The sequence below is a fragment of the Cavia porcellus genome, unplaced genomic scaffold (assembly GCF_034190915.1).
Source record: "Cavia porcellus strain 051 isolate PalLab524CR breed Dunkin Hartley unplaced genomic scaffold, mCavPor4.1 scaffold_25, whole genome shotgun sequence".
NCBI classification, from domain to species: domain Eukaryota; kingdom Metazoa; phylum Chordata; class Mammalia; order Rodentia; family Caviidae; genus Cavia; species Cavia porcellus.
In genome coordinates, this window is record NW_026947508.1 from 264,868 (window position 1) to 286,080 (window position 21,213).

Consider the following 21,213-nt stretch of genomic DNA (forward strand, 5'->3'; position numbering starts at 1 on the left):
CATGAAGGGCCTGGGACCCCAGAGAGCTAAGCTCAGCTTGGTTGGGCCCTCCCCTTGGTAGAAGTACAGATGCCCAGAGGAACCCATCGGGGGGCCTTTGTGGGGGCTATCTTGTGCTCCCCTCCATTCTTCTTGCTTTGACAATTCCCCAAGAGCCATTATATTTTTTATTTTTATTTTTGGTGCTGGAGATTAAATCCAGGGGCAAAATATCTATCACTAACCTATTGCCCCTTTTTTTAAAAAAAAATTTGAGTATCCTGCTGAGTCACTAAGATGACTAAGCCTATCTTACGATGCTCCTGCACTCAGATCATGGTGGCAGTGTGACATGTGGTGAGACAGGAGGAGAAATGGGGCTGTGTCACAGCAATGAGAGGGGAAGGGGAAGGAGCTGTCCATCTCTGGCTCGGTTTGCAACTTGGGAGACTCCCAAGCAACTTGCTTCACCACTGCAGCTGGTGGCACTGGCACGATGCATGGGGTCACCTGCTCTGTCCCACCAGCCCCAACCTCCATGGCTCAGTGGCACAAACCCATTCCTATGTAGGCCCAAGGCCAAGAGCAAGGTAGGTGCACAGCGCAGGCTGCCAGTGTTCTGGGAATAGCTAGGTGCTTCTCAGCAGTGGGTAGGAGCCGATGGCTGGGGGTCAGAGCCTCCCGCTGGGCCTGTGGCAAGCTCAGAGCCACGATGTGCTTTCCTTCATGCACCACACATAGCAGTGTGTGCAGGCAGATGGATGACATGGGCGTGCATGTTTAAAAAGATGCAAAGCTGGCGTCTTGCTGGATGCAAGCCCCTAAACAGGTGCTTGCACCTGCCAGGAAGTGTGTGGGCCCTCGGGTTTACCTGCCTGGAGAAACAGAATCTATGTAGATGCCATGGGAAAGCTCTCCCCCAGCCTAGCCAGACAGTCTTGGGCCCTGCCCTGTACACCCTCTGTCCTCTGCTCTGACCCTAAGCACATGGGTCTGGCCCTTTGCACCTGAAGATATCTTCCTTCAGCCAGTAGCCAGTGTCCTCTGGCCACCTGGCAGAGCTATCCTTCCTGGCACCATTCCACCAGCCCCCATGCTCCACTATGGCTGTCAGAGGGAGCAGGGCCTGCACCCTTCCTCCACCCTGCAGTCTTGGGGTGCTCCTCCTAGCCCCAGCTCTCCGATTCTCCCTGGGCTTTGTGTGGGCCCCACCATGTTGCTTGATGGATGGCAACTGTAGCTGTACAGGCTGCCTTTTGTCATCCCTGGGTGCTCTGTGTCTGTCCACGGCCCTTCACTGAATAGTTTCTGGGATGGCCAAGGGGGTCCTACCATGAAGAGGTCAGAGGTGAACAGTCTCCTGCTCTGAGGCCGTGGTAAGCACCTCTGGGTGTGCAGTCAGTGGTCAATGCCTTTGTCTCCCTATACCTGTTGACCCCTCCCCACCCACCCAACACCAGACACCCTGTAGGCACCAAGAAGAGTAGTGTCCTGGGGTTCCTGAATGCTGAGGGGTCCATCCCCTGTATAGCTGAGCATAGGAGTTGGGGCCAGAGGTCATTGCTCCCAGGCCTAGGACCAGGCACCAAGCCAGCACCTGGCGGGCAGGGAGCCTCAGCTCAGCCTTCTAAGGAAGCCAAGGTAAGCTCAGTGGAGTAGTGGATGGCTGTGAGATGCTGCTAGCAGGAGGGTACGCTGAGAACCTCAGTGGGTACAGAGGCCTGGGTAGTGTAGGCATGGAACCCAGGCTGAGCTGTTGGTGGTGCTACTTGCTGTTCCGGTCAGCTTGCCCTCACTGGCCAGGTTTTCTCTGGGAGACAGTCTGGGGCCTGTAGGCCCAGGCAGATGGAACACTGGGTCTCAAGATGCTGCCCTCCTGGGTGCCAGCTGGCAGACAGGCTCTTGGCAACCAGGAGTTTCCACCAATACCACTAGCTTGTTATGGGAAACAGTGGGCCCTCCGGGATCCTTCTGTCACTCAGGCTAATTGCGGGGATTGTTTGTCGTTGGTTAGGGGCCTTCCACTGGGAGCCTGAGAAACAAACATACCTGGGGGAATGAGAGTCTCTCTCAAAAAGGAGTTGGGGTCTCTCCCCAGATTGGCTTGAGCCTCCCCCAGGCCCAACCAAGCCCCCAGTTAAGGATTCTCACACCCCTGTCAGGGGCTCCACAGTAAACTCCCAAAAGATGTCAGTCTCAGCACCAGGTTGTCCTTCAGGGAGGCCTGAGGGCCCCCCACCAACTCCCAGCATGTGTCTGTGGGCTCTGCGGCTCCTCCCCAGGCTGGGGCTAAGGCCTTGGAATGGGTCCAACATCCCTTCCCACTGCCCCACGGCTCAGCCAAGTCCTGGAGCTAAGAGCAGGCCCAGCCCTGGGTCTGAGGGAGCCACCCCAGGGCCTGGGACCTGGGTGAGTCCCTGCCCACATGGCATACCTGGCCAGGCCCCACAGAAGCCTCCACGCCTGAGTTTTTGTTCAATTCATGTTGGCAGGCCAGGTGGGGGCCAGAATGTACAGGGCCTGCTGCCCGCCCCTGCTACGTCACAGGAGCTGCCTCCCTCCCAGCCTATGAAAGCCCAGGGGACACACCTGTCGGTGGCTAGGAGCAGAGATTGGCTGGCTGGAAGCAGGCACCTGCACGGGGCGGGGTGAGCTGCTACATGTAAGGCGAGCCCAGCCACACCAGCTCTTCCCTTTCCCAGCAGCCCACAGTGCCGACCTCGTCATTGTCCCTAAGCTATCCACTTGTCCATGCTCAGCCTGTCTTTCTCTTTGTGTTTGAGCCTCACTGGAGGGAGATAGTCAGGCCTCCTGGCCCCACGCTGAGGCTGGATCTGAGTTGGGGGAAGGTTGGGCCAGAGCGAACCTGAGCACCAGATTGTCCATCACTGTGACAGGTATGGGCGAAGGTGCCCAAGCTTCTCCATGTCCTCCCAAGGCCTGGCTCACATCCCTGGGGTCCTGGAGCAGGGACAGTGCTGGCCGCAGGACTGAGGACGAGAGCAACTTCCACCCTGCTCCTCAGCAGCGGAGGAACCTGTCAGGAACCTGTTGGGGCAGGTAAGGGCGGGCAGGAGGGGGAGGCTGCTGTGCAAGGAAGCTCAGCTTGGCTGGGGCCAGACCAGACCGTGGGGGCTGTGTTGACCAACCGTCTACTCGGGAGCCAGCACAGCCAACGTGCAGTGAGGGATGGTGTTGGTGGGTGCAGAGCATGCAGGCTTCCTTTCCTAAGAGAAGGTGGGTCCCTTGAGCCGTGGCTGGATTTCAGTGCGGAGCCATCTTGGGCCGGCCAAGGAGCTGTTGGGGTCCACAGGCCACATCATCAAGCCAGGGAGGTTCAGGCACCAGATAGACTGAGGACAGGCTCCCAGAGGGATTGCACCCATTATTGACCTGGCAACAGGACCTTCTAGGAAGTTCTTTTTCAAAGAGGAACTGACATTCCTGATCTACTTTGTTCTGAGATGGGAGGGCTGCGGTCTCCAAGGTAGGTGTGGAGGATCCGGGGTGGGATGACTCTGTCTCTGCTCCAGAATTTATGTCTGTCTGCTCATGGAAGGCTTGGTTTTTTCAACAGCCATGGCCCGGAGTGACCTTGTGATCAGAGACTGGCCAAGGCCTGTAGGCTGGTGATCAGAGACTGGCCAAGGCCTGAGCAGGAAAATGGGCTGTTTCTCACCTGCCCATTTCTGTGGTGCTACCTTAGAGCTGGGGCTACTGTTACGTGGAGTCAGAAGCAAAGTTGATTCTAAAGACTTTTAAAATACCAAGCAGCAGGGTGGCATTGAGCGGGGACAGTGAATCTGATCACCTCTGCCCTGTGCTGTAGGGCCAGACACACCCAGCCAAAGCCTGCACCTGGCTGCTGGCTGCTTGCACAGTTTCAGGTTTGGAAGTTGACAATGGTGATGGGTGGCAACTTCATTTTCTTTGTGGCAACAGAATTGTTTTCATTGTTCTTGGTGAACAAAACTTTTAAGGTGTATACTATGTTTTGATTAATTTACTGTTAGCATTATAGGCCTTTTTTAGGATAAGCATCTGGAAAAATAGATTTCATTCTGTTTTGTTTTTCCCACATCCAGACGAAATGTAGCACAATTGGTAGCTTCTTGAATTAGGCAAAGTAAATTTTACATTTATGAAAATGAAACTCAACCATAAAACATGGACACAGTCCACTGTTAATTTTCAGACATTTTCATAATTTGCAAGTACCTTATTTGCAAAATTGGTTCACTGGGTGATTTTAGTGTCCTTAGAATCAGGTGAACTGTTCTAAGGAGGAACCTGGCCCCTCAGAGGCACAGCAGGATGTGAGTGTGCCCTGCGTGGCCGCCAAAAAGGGCTAAGGGACGCAGCTGGCTGTGTGGGCGAAATGGCGGCTTTGCCTCGAAGACACGTAGCCACTTCGGCGGAAGCTAAGGCAGACCTGAGCAGGGAGAGCCAAGCCCGCTGCCCCCGCCCCCCTCCCAACCCCCAGCAGCCTCTGGCGTCTGGATCTGGCTGATCCAAGGCAGGCAGGAAAGGTTGGGTTTCAGTGCTTTGTTCTCTAGGCGGCCTGGCCATTGATTAAGGCCCGTTGGGCAGGTTAACCAGCCACTTGCTTTTGCACACCGGGATTGCATTCCTGGCCAGGCCCCCAGCCTCCTCCTGCTGCATGCTGGACACCATGGGGGGTGTTTGCTCTGCAGACCAGCCTGGGGCCTCTGGACCACCTTGAGCCTTTCCTCAATTTTCCCAAGGGAGCCTGGTGGAAGGTGATGATTAACCAAGCGGTTGGGGAAGACAGGCCTTAGGAGCCTGAGGTACCTCGCCCAGGAGGGCACCATGCTGCTCCACCCAGGCAGGCACCATGCTGCCCAGAGAAGAACCTGTTTTCACTTTTAATTTCTCAACCGATGGCTGAAGCTCAAGCTGGTCTCACCCCTCCCCTGCCCCTAGGCCAGGACAAGCCAGGGTTCTCTACTGAGCTGCTGTGGCTGGAGGCTCCATCTCCTGTGCCAGCCTTGCAGTGATCCTCCTGCCCACTGCTTGCTCCAGGCCTCTTTCAACCCTTTGGGCAGGATGAGGCTTCTGACCACCCAGTGGGCGGTGTATAGCACTGGTTGGTCTCCCTGGCTGTAGCCAGACCAGCTGTGTGCTCTGTAGGGCTCCCCAGCCCTCAGGGCTCCCCAAGAAGTTCTGACCCTCAGTGGCCAAGGGCATTAGTGACATCAGGCCTGTCTGCCCACTGTGTTGTGAACTGCGCTTGACCTGGCCTGAAGGGTTGGATGCTAGGCCCCTGACTACCCGCCCCCCCAGCCTCCACAGCTTTCCCTGTGGCCTGCAACCAGGAGAGGAGTTAAAACTTTCCTCGATCTGAAAGGGAAGCCTTAGCTCAGAGAAGAAGTGAGACTGCATTCTTTTTTTTTTTTTTTTTTTTTTTTGTCTTTTTCCTTTTTATCGGTACCAGGGATCGAAGTCACAACTGCCTGCTTGCAAGGCAGGCGCTTATGCCGCTGAGCTAAACCCCCAGCCCTGAGACTGCATTCTTAAAGCACAGATCTAACAGGGTCTGAGGGACAGATGTGTGAACCTGAAGGAAGGGCGCTCTTATCTCTATGGTACCTGGGGCTATGGGGCAGGGAGTTGGGGCACCAGGGACTCAGACCCCGCACAACCCTGGGGGGTCCAGATGCCTGAAAAGCAGCAGACCCACCTGCTGGGCTTACCTTGGGTAGGGCAGGTCCTTCAAGAAATGCTGGCCACAGGGAGGTCTGGGCAGTGGCTGGGTCACCATGGCCCCTGCTGTGGCTGGCTGGCAGCCTGGTAAAATCAGCTCAGCCTGCAGCCCTCCACAGCCTGTGCAGGAAAAAGGTGCTGCAATCAAGTTGCTCAGCTGGCTTTCCAAGCCCAGGTTGCCATGGATGGTAGGCTCTGGAAGAGGTCAAGGTGCCAGGCCTGAGTGTCCTGGGCTTGGCTCTCTGAGGGGCTGCAGGCTGGGCCCTGATCATGCAGGGGTGGAAGAATTCCCCCTTCTAAGTAACCCTGTCCTCGTGGGTACCTCAGCAAAGGGTTCTATGTACTGCTTGGGGCTGCTGTCTCCATCTGCCTCAGAGCTAGACTGTAGGCCCCAGTGCCACTGGGAGACAAACAACCAAAGGAAGGCCATCCTGCTTCTCGAGCTAGGTTGCTTCTCCACCAGCACCTTTCCTGGGCCCTAGAGAAGGGCAGGCAGGAGCTGGGCAGGAAGCAGGCTCTGGACAACGTCCTGGGGTAGAGTTGTAGAGTCCAGCAGTATGGCCTGGCCAGACTCAGTCATAGGAGGTGCAGATCTGCGCACGCACTGGAGACCCGGGGTCATGCCTCTCTCCAGGGCCATCTTCTGCTCTCCTTTCTGTCCTTCGAACCACCAGCCTCTGGGTAGGACACCCTGGCTCTTGGAGTGCCCTTCTGGGCCCACGTAAGGCAGGGCTGGGGGGCAGGTGGAGATTCACCATGGCCCCAGCCAGTGAGGCTTCAGACACCTGGGACCCTGCCCAGCCCTTGTCTCACAAGGTTATTCCCCACCCCAGGGCCTAGAGAGGACACAACTCCCCTCAGCACCATCAGACCCCACCTGATCCCCAGCTGGCGGCCCCTACACCAATCTGGGCAGCCGTGGCCATCTTACTGGGCAGCATTGGATGGTGTCTGGTCTCTAATACTGCCTGGTAATGATGACGGCGGAGCCCTGCATGCAGCAACGGGGCCGCCCTCCCTGCCTTCCCACCCCATGAGTTCCCACAACACATCCATCCTTCCATCCTGCCCACTCACTGCTTGTGGGTGGAGCTGCAGGACAGAAACTCTATCTTGGGAAAAGAGGCTGTGGGAAGCCCCCTAGCTTCTCTGATGAGCACCCCCAGACCCCAGGACAAAAGGCTTCTTGCAGCTGCTCTGCCCCGCCTCTCCAGCCAGTATTCTAGGGATTAGGACACTCAGGTATCCGGGCCATACCCACAGCACCCAGCACCCGGGCAGGTGCTGCTGCCACACCTGGCAGGTGTGGGCTAAGAGGACCGCAGCAAAGGGCTCCAGGGGTAAAGACTCAGCAGGGCCCACAAGGCCTCATGAGGTAGGGGTGGGGCTGTGCTGATCCAGGGTGGGGCACCGAGGCTGGGCCTCTCCCCTTTCCTCTACCACCATGAGATGCCCAAGGTCTCCTCAAGAAAAATCAGGGAAGGCAGACAGTGGCTGGGACCTTACCAAGCTGCTGGCCCCATCTAGCCAAGGCCATTCATTGAACTGGTCACCAGGTTCTGCACCTGTAGGTAGAGAGCTGTACATCTGTCCCTGTGCCCTCAGGCTGGGCGCACCTGGGCCTCTGTGGGCATCTTACCGGACAGTGCTGGATTTCTTGGCTTGACTCTAACACTGTCTGGTAACGATGTTCAAAGGTGACCCACTGCTCTGGAGATAACCGAAGATGTGCTGCTCCAAGTTCCTGGATCCAGAGGTAGGCAGGGCAGGGGCCCTGCATCCCTGGGTGGGGGTGGGGGCTCAGCATTCAGACCTGTGTTAACGCCCTGCTTCTGGAGACCAGGGAGAGCAGTATGGTTCAGGTGCCTGAGTACACGCATAGGGAACTGAGGACGCCCCCCCCCCCCACACACACACTGTTTCCTGCCCAAGGACAAGGAGTCTGCATTCTGTTTGCCAGTCAAGGAGAACAGGAAATTTGTCCAAAATTATAATCCAGGATGACCCATTTTATCTCTCTGATCTGAGGCCAAGGCACTGAGCCAGGAGCTCACCTGTTGTGGGATGGGCTGGGGTCTGCCCTGACCTTCTGCTACTGATTAAGCTACCTAGAATCACTCAGGAAACTGTGAGGCTGGAGGCGAACATTTGGCCTGGATCCATTGGTCCAGATCACTCCCTGGTGTCATCCACAGCACCAATACCCAGACCCGGGCAGTGTCAAGCCAGGCCAGCAAGACTTCCTCAGAGCAGCCCTGGGCTTGGGACTGGCTCCACTGTCAGGAAGGTGGGCGCCCCCCAGACACCTTCCCTCCACAGGCACCAGGACCAGCAGGACCCATGCTCGCCCACGATGGGCGTCTTACCAGACACGGTTAGATCTGGATGCTTCTGTCTAATACTGTCTGGTAATGCCGTCCATCCACGGCCTGGTCACCGCGGGAGCAGAACCCCTGGCCCCACAGGACTGTCACTGGACACCAGGCAAAAGCTTGAGTCCTGTGGTCTACCTTATACAGCTGCCTGGGGCCCCAGGACCCTGCCACCTCTCTTACCCTACAGTGGCTTTGTTAACCACAGAGGTACTGGTGTGACCAAGGGTTCCATGCGCTGAGACCTGCATCTGCTGCCCTCAGGGGTACAGGCAAATGGGGCTGTCACAGCACAGCCTGATCCCTACACTGAGGGTCTACCAGGGCAGTCACCTGGCACGTGCAGAGGTGGAGCCCCCCCACCCTGAACCTCGGCCCTCAGTACCCCCCATGCACACATAGCCAGGTGGCTAACAAGGACCCAGGAGAAACAGCCCTGCCTCTGCCCATGATCCCAAGCTTGCCCCCGCCCCCCAGTGTGGGGGGAAAAGAATACTTGGGCAGGAAAGGGAAAGTCAGCCTGTGACTCACCCCAGCCAGCACCAGGACGCAGAGACTTGGAAGGTGCCAGAGGAAGGTCCTGGGGATGGGGAAAGGAGCCACCTCCCTCCACACATCTGGGGATGAGGTGGTTGGGAGGTCACCTCTCTGCCAGGGGTCTGGCCAGGTAACAGTGACCAGGCAAAACAGGTGTGCAGGTTGTGCAAGCCTTGCCCCTGGTTCCCATTTGGCCTCCAGCTTGGTCTGCTAAGACTTGGGGAGCTGTCCTGCACCCCAACATTGGGCACAGAACAGCCCAGTCTTGCATCAGCAAACCCTCTCTCCTAAGCCCTTCTCTCTCAAGAGAATTTGAAGCAGTTCCACAAAGCCAAAGGCTCCCGAGTGGCTTCAAACTGGTTTGTAATTTGAACCTGAGGGGCAGGAGTTTGCTGTGATGAACACTTGCAGTGGACCCCACCACCAGGGAACATGGCAGCTCCCTTATCAGACACATGTGAACCTCTGACCTCAGTCCTGGACCCAAACATCCACACCCCAGTGTGGCCAGATAATCCTGCACCTGGCCACCCTGTGTCCTCATGGATCTCCTCTGTATCCTTGGTGGTGATGAAGCCAGTCCCTCTTGAGAGCCACTCTGCTCATAAACAAGGAGCCCTGGGACTCAGCTGACTTCACCATCCCAGAGTGGCTCCCACCCAGCAGAGCCCTGGACTCTACGCCAGGCCTCCCTGGCGAGGCACCTAAAGGTATAGATTCCTCCCCATTCTTGCCTGGCTCCTTGTGAACAAAATGTCTGTATGGCAATAAACTAATCCCTGAAAGTGAGTGGACTCTGACTGCCTTCTTGTAATTATACAGAATGGTGACCAGAGCTTTGTGTGGAGGTTAGTGACACTGTTGGGAGAGAGGGCCCCTTCCCTGGCTCCATCCTCGAGTCTTTCCCGTCTCAGTTCTGGTCCCAAGGAAAGGGACCAGGAGCAGGAAGGACAGGGCATGATTCTGATGGGGACAGCAGACTGCTCTGAGACAGAGCCCTCCTCCGACCCCAGGCCTGGGAAAGGAAAGCGTACACCCAAGTTATGGCCCAGCAAGAAGCCGCTGGCGGGTAGTGCTGAGGGGGCCTGGAAGGCTGTGTTCCCAGCAGAGGAGAGGCTACCATGGATGGTGAGGGCCATGGAACTGGGACTGCCTATGCCCACCAGGCAAGCTGTTCCAAGACTCTAGAAGACATGCTGCCCCTGATGCAGGTTAGGCAGCCCAAGAGCCAGGCCAAGCATTCCCTGTACATGGTCCAGATAGGCTCTCATTCCCACCAGGGTGAGGGGCTCTCTGCCCAGGCCACCTCTTCCCTGGCCACTAGACAGACCATAACTGCCTGAGCAGAGGGTCTCTTGGGCCAGCACAGGTACTGGGTGTACCAGGACTGAGTCCAGAGACCCTCAGTTGGATGGGGCCAGCAACGGTAAACTGACCTGCCCCCAGGAAAATAGGGTAAGGGTAGAAATCCTGGGGTTCTCCACAGTGGGCATCTCTCCACCCTAGCCATGCTTTGGGAGATACCCCATCCTGACAGCTCAGGGAAGAGCCACATGGGGTGCAGCCCAGGGCACGGAAGTCCCCAAGCAAGCAGTGCTGTGCAGTAGCCCAGAAGGAGAGAAGGTCAGCAGGGCATGGGCCTACACGGCTGGAGGCCTGGGTCAGAGCCCGCTCAGCACCAGCACCCCCTGCCCCTCGACCCTCTACCATACCTCACCCTGCCTTGGCCCTTCACCAGCCACCTAATGCCCATGCTTACCCAGGTTCTACTGGGACACAGTTACCAGGTAACAGTTGCTGGGAGATGTTGCCAGGTCACCACTGTTGTATCCCAGCAGAGGGCTCCCGAGACCTCTTGGGCAGGTAAAGCAAGGTCCTCCTGGCTGAAGCGGAGCTTGGCCTTGCCCTCCCGTGGCCCTCTGGGGACCCAGGAGTCAAAGGAAAGGAACAGGGACTGGAGAGAGAACGTTGGCTTGGCTGAGCTAAGCCTTCTCCTCAGGCAGGCCTAGGGGAGGACTGGGCACCTCAGCACAAGTTCACCCACAGCAGGCTTGTCTCCTGGAGGGGCCTGTGAGGTGAGTTTCCGCAACAGCACACAGACATGTTTTCTTGAACGTTTTCTTCAGAATTAAAAGCATCTGTCCAACCAGAATGACTTCCCCCCAGTCTTTAATCTGACCAGATAAAAGGAGTATTTTTAAATTTATTATAAAATTGTGAATGCTCTGCCTGACCTTTACCAGTTTTCACTTCATGTTTCTGTAGTGTCCCATCGAAAGGCTCCACATCACTCACTGCTGCGGACAGCTCACTTCCTGGCCCTACTCTTAGAAAGAGTGGCTGTGAAGCCTCTGATGTGAAATTCATTTCTGGATTTAGAGTCTTGTCCTTTAGAGTCCCTGGACATGCAGCTGCCAGAGGACACACCTGCCCGGCAGCCCCGCTGTGCATGCAGGACCCCATGTTTGGCACACTCCTGCTAGGGCTTTTTGAGAACTCTTTGTCCATCTGAATGACAAGAAATAATAGTGACTCGTGGATTACTTAATTCTTTGTGAAAATAACAAGTATCAAAGTTAGAGAAGTCAGGCTCATGATGAAGAACAGTGCACCCACATTCCCGTCAGGATGTCTCGGCTGCAGTGATGGTCAGGGTGGTACAGGTGGGACAGGGCTGCTGTTTTTCTCTATGCTTCTGTTTGAATTTTCTAACTGCCCTAATTTTCTAAACAGTGCCTGATGCTGCTGTCGCTTGCAGGAGTGACGAGGACACTGGCACCCACTCACCTGTGAGTGCCCCACAGTGCCAAGCCCCACAGCATCCCCCAAGACCCCTGCCCTGTGGGGGACCCCTGCCCCCAAGACCCCCTTCCCTGAGCCAGTCACACCTCAGTCTGAACATTGTTTGCCTGAACTGTCCCCATGCCCCACCTCCTGGCCACTTGTGTTACTGTCCTCACCCTAATGCATACTTGACGGGTGGCAGGCACTATCCTGAGGTACCAGGTAGAAATTCCATCTTTATGCCTGGCTCTTGTCATCCTTCCCACTCAGTATGCAGAACAACTGAGGCAGAGACTTTAGGCAGCAGTGACGCCTCTTTCTTCTGGCCCCTCGTTCTGGGAGCCGTCCTTCCCTGCCTCTGCCTGGCTGGCTGGATAATGGAAGTCAGAAGCTTCACAGCAGCCTTGCATCCTCCTCACGGCTGGGGTGCTCTGAACGGAGGCCTAGCCTGGTGGGTCTGTGATTCGGATTCTTCCTTTAGGCTCTGCCCCTGCTCCGCTTCCTGGGTCATTTCCCAGACTTCAGTTCTGACCCTGTGTGTCTGAGGTCCATGCTCTTTCCTATTCTGAAGGCAGCCAGCTCCTAACTGGTGGCCTGGGGTCTCCTCTACCCCAGCGCATTCTTGTTCTTGGGCTGAGAGGCTTCTGTGTCGCTGTCCCCTTCCTCTTCTGTGTCTGTGTACTACTCTCACCCGTACACGTCGGAGGCCTCCCTTGGGTCCTCTGGGGCCAAGGAGCCCCTTGGGCTGAGACAGTGGAGAATGTCAGGGCTCCCAGGCCAACCACCAGGTCTTGGGAGCACTGGATGGGGCCAAGTCTACAGTGACCATGCAGTCTTAAATATGTATGTGTGCGCACACATGCACACACACTCCCCAGTTCACACCCTGGAGCCGGGAGGAGGCTGGCTCTCTGCAGAGGTGGAGACTACTGTGCTGGGCAAGGGCGCACCTGGCTCCTTGACTGTGGCAACTTTGCTTCCTCGTTTTCCATCTATGGGTTTGTTCTTTCTTCTCCTCTCATCTCTTCAGCAGGGTAGGATGGAGCAGACACAAGCCTGCCTGCCTGGCGGTCACAGGGCCACTGTCCTCGCTGGCACTGCTGGCTAGCCAGTTGGTCTAGCCAAGGGCAGTTTTTCTCTCTGGAGATAACCTGCGCCCCTGCTGCGCAGGAGCCTCTCATTGTGGTTTCCTCCCTAGACGTAGGCCTCCATGCCACCTGTCTTGCCCACGGTGACACGTTTATGTGCACACTGTAGCTTTCAGGAAGCCCTGCCTTCCTAACAGTCCAGAGCTGGATTTTTTGACACTAACATCTAATGACTTGTTCAGGAACTGGCTAAAAAGTTCTCTGAAATTGAAGCTGGGTGTGATGGCTTACATCTGTAATTTCAGAACTCTGGGAGACCGACATAGGAAAATGGAAATTTCCAGCCAGCCTGGATAACTTAGCAACTTAGTGAGACCCTGTGTCAAAAACAAAAAACAAAAACTCTGTGTGAAAGCCCTGGATTCAATCCTCAGTACTGAGGAAATATATATATATACTTATATGAAATATTCCAAAGTTGGCAAAACAGGGAAAGTGGGACAGTGCAGGCGCAGGGCCCGGAGGGAGGAGACCGTGTTGGCAGGATGTCAGCCACACTTCTGGGCTACAGTGTAGACCAGAGACCCGGGTCGGGGCTGAGAGCCTCTGGCCCTCCGACCCCCAGGGCCCCGCCAGGCCTGATGGCCACCCTCCTTACAGCCAACACTGGAACAGTGCCAACAGTGCAGAACTTGTTTGGCAGAGCAGGACGCAGAGATGGCCTCGACCCTTCAAGCTCTGAGGCGCCACAGCAGTCGCCGAGACAGGAGCCAGCTCCGAGCAGAAGCTACAGTTCGGGACAGGAAGAAGCAGTTTTCCCTGGGCAGGGCGGGTCTAACCCTGTGCCTTGTCCAAGGGCTGGGGCCTCGGGCTGCCCAAAGGCCCCGCAGGAGGGTGGGCACAGCACTTTATCAGAGGGGACCTTGCCGTGGGGCCCCAGTGCTGTTCACCCATGGCCGTGTCCTATTTGTCCACCACTGGGGTCAGCACACATGGACACACATGTGTTCCAGAAGACCCAAGCGGTCCAGGACCCAACGGCACCGTGTCCAGGTGTCAGGTGAATGCACAGCAGCCTGGCACAGCCCTGCCCTCACCTAGCCAGGGTTCCAGGGACAGGTGCCCCAGTCAGAGCAAGTGATCTCAGAGGAGGGCTCAGGCCCTGGGAGACACCATGCCAAGCAGTGCTAATGAGCAGAGAGGATGACATTCTCTCCCAGGCGAGTGGGTTCTGTCCACCCGAACCACTCCACCCTCCTCTCCCCTGGCTGACAATGGCCCTTGGGTCACTGGTGATGTCATCGTGGACATTGTGACCCCTTCCCCAGGGGACTCCCTGCAGGCCTGCTCTGGCCGGGGCTCGCACCCCTGCCCTGCATGGAGCTACGATCCTGTGGGTAAGGAGGGTGAGGTAGGTCTGCCTTTCCGGACCTTGTACCTCCTCCACACCACCTGGATCCTGCCCACTTGAGGGCTGGCCCTGATAGGGTGTAGCTGTCCCTCTAGGGTGTGATGGTCCAGGGCCCTCTGGCCAGGTCTGAGCTGGGCTGTGGTGGGACCCAAAGGACAAAGTGACCCCTCAGGAGCTGCTGGAATGGGTTGGGCACAGACTGAAGCACCTCACCCCATGGTCCCCAGGCTGGACCCATGAGAGACAGATGGGCAGCAGTGGCGAGGAGCAGCTGAGCCAACTGGTCTCAGATGCAGGTGGGCTACTGGAGCTGGAGTGGGCAGGGAAAGCCCCATGGATTCCAGAGCCCGAGGTGCTGAATCCCCCACTCCCACCTGTTTGCAGACCTCCTGGATGGTGCAGACACTGCCAGTTGCCCAGCGGCCCTCCTGAAAGAGTTCCTGCAGGACAGGGACAAGCATTTCCCTAGCAATGGGCAGGGTCCTTTCTTCTACATCGGCGGCAGCAATGGAGCCTCCATGTGAGTGGGGGCCCACGGGCTCTGGGTGCCTGCACCCCTGCCCTGGGCTTGGCTCCAGTGGCTACCTGCAGCCCTCTCCCCTCTTCCCTACGGTTGTGGGTCACTAGTGCCCTTCCCACAGCATCAGCGCCTACTGTAGGAGCAAGGGCTGGCAGCGCACCCAGGACAGCCGCCGGGAGGACTACAAGCTGAAGTGGTGCGAGATCAAGTGCCGGGACAACTACCACAGTTTCCGGGAAGGTGGGGCGCGCCCGGGTGGGGCATGAGTGGCCTTGCGGGCCTGGATGCCACCTAAACCACCCTTGTCCTTCTCCCACCAGGCCAGCAGCTGCTGTTCCAGCTCCCCAACAACAAGCTGCTCACCACCAAAATTGGGCTGCTTAGTGCCCTGCGGGAACATGAAAGGACCGTAAGCAAGGTGAATCGGATGCCACCAGGCACCCAGCCCAGGTGAGCCCCGCCCTGCCCACACCTGTCTCTGGCTCCCAACTGTTCTTGAAAGACCCCCAACTGTAAACACATTGCACCCCTCTGCCTCCACACCAACACCTACTACATCTGCCCCATTCCCATGGGTCCTCCAGTCTCTCCCTTTCACCCCCACCACATAGCCCCCGGCCATCAGCATATTCATTATTTAGCCACCCACCCAGGGGCTCATCCCTTTACCTGCCCATGACCCCACTCCTTCTACCACCTGCCACCCCCTGCGCCCATCTGCATGCACAGCCACCCTCTTCCCACCCACTTCTATCAGTAACTCAGAACTGTTCCCCAAGCCCTTTGTCTGTCCAGCAGCCCACCTGTCCACCCAGCAACTGTCCCCTAGGTCACCCATTCTCCATGCATGGGAGGTGGTTGTTCAGGCCATGTCCTGTGTCCCCCAGGGTGCATATCTGGAAAGGATGCCTTGGACCAGAGAGGCAGACACACTAATCCCAGTTGGGGGAGAGGTGTCATTCTGACCTGACCTGAAGGATGACCTGGCTTTGGGAGAAGGGAGAAAGCAAGCCAGACATTTAGTCAGGTCAGCCCGTGCTGACCACTTGTTGCATGCCAGCACTGTCCTAGCCTGGGACCCTGCTCTGAACTGAGGGTAGGGGGAAAGGACCAGGCTGGTCAGGCAGTGCCCAGAAGCCAGGGGTGTGACCTGCCTAAGTGCTCTGGCAGGGGTAGAGTAGGCCAAGGCCTGTGGAGAAAGCAGCTTGGAGGGGTGCAGGGTGCGAAGACAGGCATCCGGGCCCAAGAGGTCCGCAGAGGACACTCATGCCGAGCCTGGGGCCAAAGATAGTCTCTCCGATCTTCTCCACCTCCTTGGGCTTCCAGGGTGCTGAAAATGGAAGACTTTTTCCCTGAGACTTACCGCCTCGATGTCAGCAATGAGAGGCAGGCGTTCTTCACCCTGTTTGATGGTGAGCAACCTGGCTGGACCCCAGACAGGCAGGGCAGGACAGATGCTGGCCAGGATGTGGTCCTGGAGAAGTTAGCGAGGGAGGTAGAGAGGTAAAGCTGTGTTTGTGGGGTGGAGACATGGGGGTCTTGGTCCAGGTGTGGGTATGGTAGAGGGAGGACCAGAGTAGAGCACATCTGGGTGGGCCAGGTCTAGGTGAGGCATGAGCTGTAGCCAGAGCTGGGGTAGAGCAGAACAGGGCCAGGGCTGGGGGCTGGAGTGGTGAGGGCTGTGGGTGGGAGCAAAAAAAAAAAGGGGGGTCAAGTCTAGGCCTTTTGTGAGGCTGCTAGGGGCCGGACTGCGGTGGGGGGTTGTGTGGGGCCACCCAAGAGTGATGTCAGGGTGGGGTGGGGCCAGGAAGGGAAGTGTGGCCACGGATGGAAGTGGTAGGACCAGGATCTGGGTTTGACCTGAGATGGTCAGATCCAGGATAATCCACCCCTGAAGTCACAAATGGGCCATGAGGAAGGAGTGGCCATGGGGAGGGGACACCAGGGATTGGGCAGGGTAGAGGTCGGTGGGGTTGAGGGAGGTTGGGGGGGAAGGCTCACTGGAGGTGCTCCCTGCAGAAACCCAGATGTGGATCTGCAAGCCCACAGCCTCCAACCAGGGCAAGGGCATCTTTCTGATCAGAAGCCAGGAGGAGCTTGCCACCCTGCAGGCCAAGATACAGAGCATGGATGACGGTCCCCTTCACTGCAAGATACCCTTCCGGGGGCCTCAGGCGCGGGTGGTGCAGAGGTGCCAGTGACACTGGAAGAGCCTGGCCTGGGCGGGTGACCTGGTAGTTAGCAGTGCTGGGCCACCTACGGCTGGGCCCTGGGGCCACAGGAGGAAAGGTGTCACATTGTGTCCCTAGGGGCACAGGCTCTTCTCCTGTCTTCTCTCCACTTGCAGCTGCCCCACTCCTCCCCAGCCTAACCGGCCAGAGCTGACAGGCTTCCCTGTCTCCAGGCAGGGTTTAGACCTCGGCTTCCCTTCAGGCCCGGGTGCAAAGGGACACAGTGTGGAAATCACTCGGGCCATAACCCTCCCTTCCTCCCATCCCACCCTCCCAAGCCACAGCTCCCTCCTCTGGTCCCAAGGACCCACTGGACTCATCCCCTCCCTCCTTTTCCATTGCCCTCACCTTCCTGCCCCAGGGCCCAACCTGTGCCCATTCTTCTAGGCACAGGTTGAGGATCACACCCAGGCGGGCCAGACACTTGTGGTGAACTGAGACCTGGCACCAGGCCTTTCTCAATTTCTCAGACTTACTCAGGTCCAGAAAGAACCTGATGGTGGATGAGGTGCCTGCCCAGCCAGGGTGCAGGGACAATGGTCCAGGTAGGGAGGAGCCACATCAGGGCCCAGGCAGCTCAGCCCCAGCAGCCTCTGTGGTGCCCCAGGTACATCCAGAACCCACTGCTGCTGAATGGAAAGAAGTTCGACGTGCGCTCCTACCTGCTCATTGCCTGTGCTGTACCCTACATGGTCTTCTTTGGTCACGGCTATGCTCGCCTCACCCTCAATCTCTACGATCCCCACTCCAGTGACCTCAGTGGCCATTTGACCAACCAGGTAGGGGGACTTTCTGGGCAAGGGCTTCTCTGAAGGTGTGGGATGAGATCAGACAAAGGCTCTCATTGCTTAGGGACACCAAGGATGATCCCAGCTGTGGATGTCGCCCAAGCCCAAGAGGGCCCAGCCTTAGAGGCCATGGCAAGGACCCCAGGCATCCTGGAATGGTTCAGAGTCCTGCAGCCCCCAGCCTGGCTTCTACCCAATATGCTGAAGAAGGGCTGCCATGGGAGAGTCCCAGAGAAGGGCCCTGTGAGAGTCTGGGTGGCTTTTGGTCGAGGGGTCTCTCAGGCAGGTCTCTGCAAGGCCTGCTGTGAGGAGTAATGCCAGGTCCCTCTCTCCCACAGTTTATGCAGAAGCAGAGCCCCCTGTACATGCTGCTGAAGGAGGATACAGTGTGGAGCATGGACCACCTCAACCGCTACATCAACGACAAGTTCCAGAGGACCAAAGGCCTCCCCCAGGACTGGGTCTTCACCACCTTCACGGTATGTCCCTGCTGTACCGAGCCAGCTTGAGGGGCAGGGTGGGGACACTGAGGCTGGGGCCCCCAGGGGTCAAGATCTGCATGTGTCCATCTGGGCTGGCTTGGGGACAAGACTTCTACATGTCCTTGGAGGATATGTGCGCCTGCACTGAAGCTAAGTCTCCATATATGTGTTTTTTGTGCTATTTTGTGGTGCTGGGGATGGAACCAGGGCCTCATGTGCCTTAGGAAAGTATTTGATCACTGATCCATGTTCCCAGCATGTGTGCTCTGAACAACACTTTTCTTGAGGTTAATGAGCTGGAAGCCACTGTCACCATCCCCAACAGGAGGAGCCCCAGCACTGAGGGAGGGAGGCCCCTGAAAGGGTCCCTGGAGCACACCCACAACACAACCAGTCTTTTTCAGTTTTATGATTTGTGAACCTTTCAGTTTGGCAGGGCAATCTGAGGGAGCAGACAGCAGTCCTGTCACAGGGCTTCCCTGTTTAAGGGTCATTTAGGGTGGGCATCCTTATTTCTCAGGAACATTTTCTACGCAATGGAGCCACTAGGCAGTGAGGTGAAACAGAATGTGGCTGTGGGTTGCAAAAGTCAAGTCACTTTGAAGTGTCTCCAACTACTCCCCCCAAGTAATCGTTAGGCCATAAAATTCACCATTTTGAAGGATACAGTTCAATAGTTTCTAGTATATTCACAAAGCTGTGCAATTACCATGACTTCCAGGGAAGGGGAGTGTAGGCAGATGTGCCCGAGCAGGTGAGGGTACAGATGACAGGTGTAAATGATATTCAGGTCCGGTAGGTGTACCCAGGGCCTCTAGGTGACAGCCAGGACCCTTGCCCACCTCACCCACAGAAGCGGATGCAGCAGATCATGTCCCACTGCTTCCTGGCGGTCAAGTCCAAGCTTGAGTGCAAGCTGGGTTACTTCGACCTCATTGGCTGTGACTTCCTGATTGATGAGAACTTCAAGGTGCTGTCCTGGGTGGATGAGGTCTGGGCAACAGGGGCTATCTGTACTCCCTGACCATAGAAGCAGACCCACAGGTGGGTGCTGCTGTTAGACCCACCCTGACTGCACATAGTTTGGGGTGAGTGTGCCCATGAGGCTCCTCACTCCAGCTACACCTGGGGAAGATCTACACATCCTCCTTGGACGACCCTTGAGGCCTCGGCAAAGTAGGACAATGGGCTCACAGGAACACAGGGCTTTATGGGGACCAGGGCTCCAGCCGACTGGGGTGCTGACTGGGTGGGCGTGGGGTACCGACCAGTGTTCCCGCAGGTGTGGCTGCTAGAGATGAACTCCAACCCTGCCCTGCACACCAACTGTGAGGTCCTAAAGAAGGTGATCCCCGGGGTGGTCATGGAGACCCTAGGTGAGCCCGGGCTTTCCTGCCTGCCCCGTGCTGCCTGCGCCCCAACCCCATGAGGCCGGTTCTCCTCACCTCGGGTCTGCCCGCTTGCCTGAACCCCACACCGGCTTCGCACCCTCCTCTGAGGCCCACTCATTCTCCTCCTCCAGATTTAGCGCTGGAGACCTCCCAGAAGAGCCTGCGCGGCCAGAAGATGCTGCCCTTGCGCGCACAGCGCCGCTTCGCGCTCCTGCACAACGGCGAGGCGGACCCGCGCCCGCTCCTGCGCCCGCGTCTGGGGGCCACGGGGGCACGGCCCCGCCCACTAGCACCCCTTCCACATGCGTGCCCCCGCCCCCGGCCTCCAGGCCCCGCCCCCAACACAGGCCCCGCCCCTGGGGAACCGTGCGCCGAGCGGAGGGGCACTGGCCACCGGGGCTCCTAGCGGCTGTATCTCGCGGCACCATAAAAGACTACTTTGTGACAAGGTGTCCTCTTCAGAGCCTGGACACCCCAAGCTTCCCTCTGCCTCTCTGCGGATCTTAACAGGGTAGGGGAGTCTGGGCAGCCCCCAGGTCCCAGGCGCCCCGCCCCGTGTCCTCGCCCTCTCAACCCTCAGGACCCGCCTGCGAGGCCTCCTGAGGGCATGCATTGCCCTGGGAGCCTCTCTCGATTGCTCCTCAGGGCGCACCGGGCTAGCGCCACCCTGCCTGGCACATCAGACACGGCCTTTCCCCAGCCCAGGGTTCCTTTGCCGAGAACCTTGTGGGGGTGAGCGGTACAATCAGGACAGAACTGTCCCTGAAAGGCTGTGCTGAGCCCCTAGGCAGAAACGTCCCAGGGTCCCATCACCCTCATTACCCTCTGCTCTTGCCACCTTGAGACCTGGGCCTCTGTGTCACACAGGCCTCTGCCTCCTCTCTTAGTGTCCTGCTAGTGTCTAAGGCTCCCTGAGCGGCCCTGCACCCTCTTGCTCCTTGACTGTCCCCACCCTGGCTTTCAGCTGCCCACCCCAGCGTCTGCACTCTCCCGAAGCCAGGGCCAAGTGGAAAACAACAACTCTTGCCCTACCCACCCTCCCGCTAGCCCGGGACAGCAGACCTAATCCTGGGAGAAGCCGGCAGCCTTCATTCCCACTCTTTGTTCTTGGAAGAAGGCTGGCTTGAGATGTGGTGGATCCATTCCCAGCATGTGAGAACCTGGCACCAGGAGAGGGCGCCATCCACTATGGTGGCTAGTGGCCCGCGAAGGTCATGGATAGACAGAGAAGGGAGGTTCAGAGTCAGTGGCCCTTCCAGATGCCCGTGTTGCCTGCCCAGGAGGCTAGGAGGGATAAAGACCTGCACTGGGGCTGGGGCAGCATGCCTGCCCCTGGGATCAGAGTCACCCCGACAGTACCCAGGGCTGTTGCCCAGCCACATCACCCTCATTACTCTCTTGCCAACTTGAGACTTGGGCCTCTGTGCCACACTGGCCTCTACCCACTCTCTTAGTGCCCTGCCTGCCATCCCTGGTTCTCCCCACCTGCCACATGGGGCTGTGGCCACAGGTTCAGGGGCATTGAGATGTCAGAAGTGATCAAGCTTTCCCTGCTGCTTTGGGGTACGTGGAGTCTCCATGTGGAGATGTGATGAAAAGTGCCTGATGGCAGTGTCCTGCCCTGTGCTTAGGAGACCCCACCCAGCCCAGGACCCCCCCAAGGTCTGGACTGTGTCTTCTGTACCCACATCCTTGGCAGCACCTGGAGCTGATATGTCAATAAAGTTTCTGGAGATCCTCTGTGCTTATTTACCCCATCCTGATCCACATTTACCCCTCCCAGCTCATGTGTAGGCTCCAAGACACCTGGATGGCATGGAACCCAGGAAGGGGAGGATTGCAGGGCCTCTGGCAATTGGCAGGTGCGGGATGTTCTCCAACATTCACTCAAGCAACATGGGGGGCC

General features: G+C 57.5%; 1 protein-coding gene across 4 annotated transcripts; it reads left to right on the forward strand.

The window, feature by feature from the left end:
• The first annotated feature begins 2,557 nt into the window (after positions 1-2,557).
• Ttll10 (tubulin tyrosine ligase like 10) lies at positions 2,558-21,047 on the forward strand. Of its 4 annotated transcripts, XM_063235255.1 has the most exons (14): positions 2,558-10,687; positions 11,346-11,401; positions 13,145-13,544; positions 14,123-14,191; positions 14,280-14,415; positions 14,537-14,655; positions 14,736-14,865; positions 15,742-15,827; positions 16,435-16,606; positions 17,254-17,425; positions 17,773-17,913; positions 18,770-18,886; positions 19,199-19,292; positions 19,439-21,047. In XM_063235255.1, the coding sequence occupies exons 3-14, from the start codon at positions 13,202-13,204 to the stop codon at positions 19,711-19,713; spliced, it is 1,854 nt and encodes a 617-aa protein (XP_063091325.1). In that variant the 5' UTR covers positions 2,558-10,687; positions 11,346-11,401; positions 13,145-13,201; the 3' UTR covers positions 19,714-21,047. The 4 variants fall into 4 exon arrangements, with proteins under 4 accessions (XP_063091325.1, XP_063091326.1, XP_063091328.1 ...); XM_063235256.1 differs by lacking the exon at positions 18,770-18,886; XM_063235258.1 differs by lacking the exons at positions 2,558-10,687; positions 11,346-11,401; positions 13,145-13,544 and adding an exon at positions 13,572-13,881.
• The last annotated feature ends 166 nt before the right edge of the window (positions 21,048-21,213 follow it).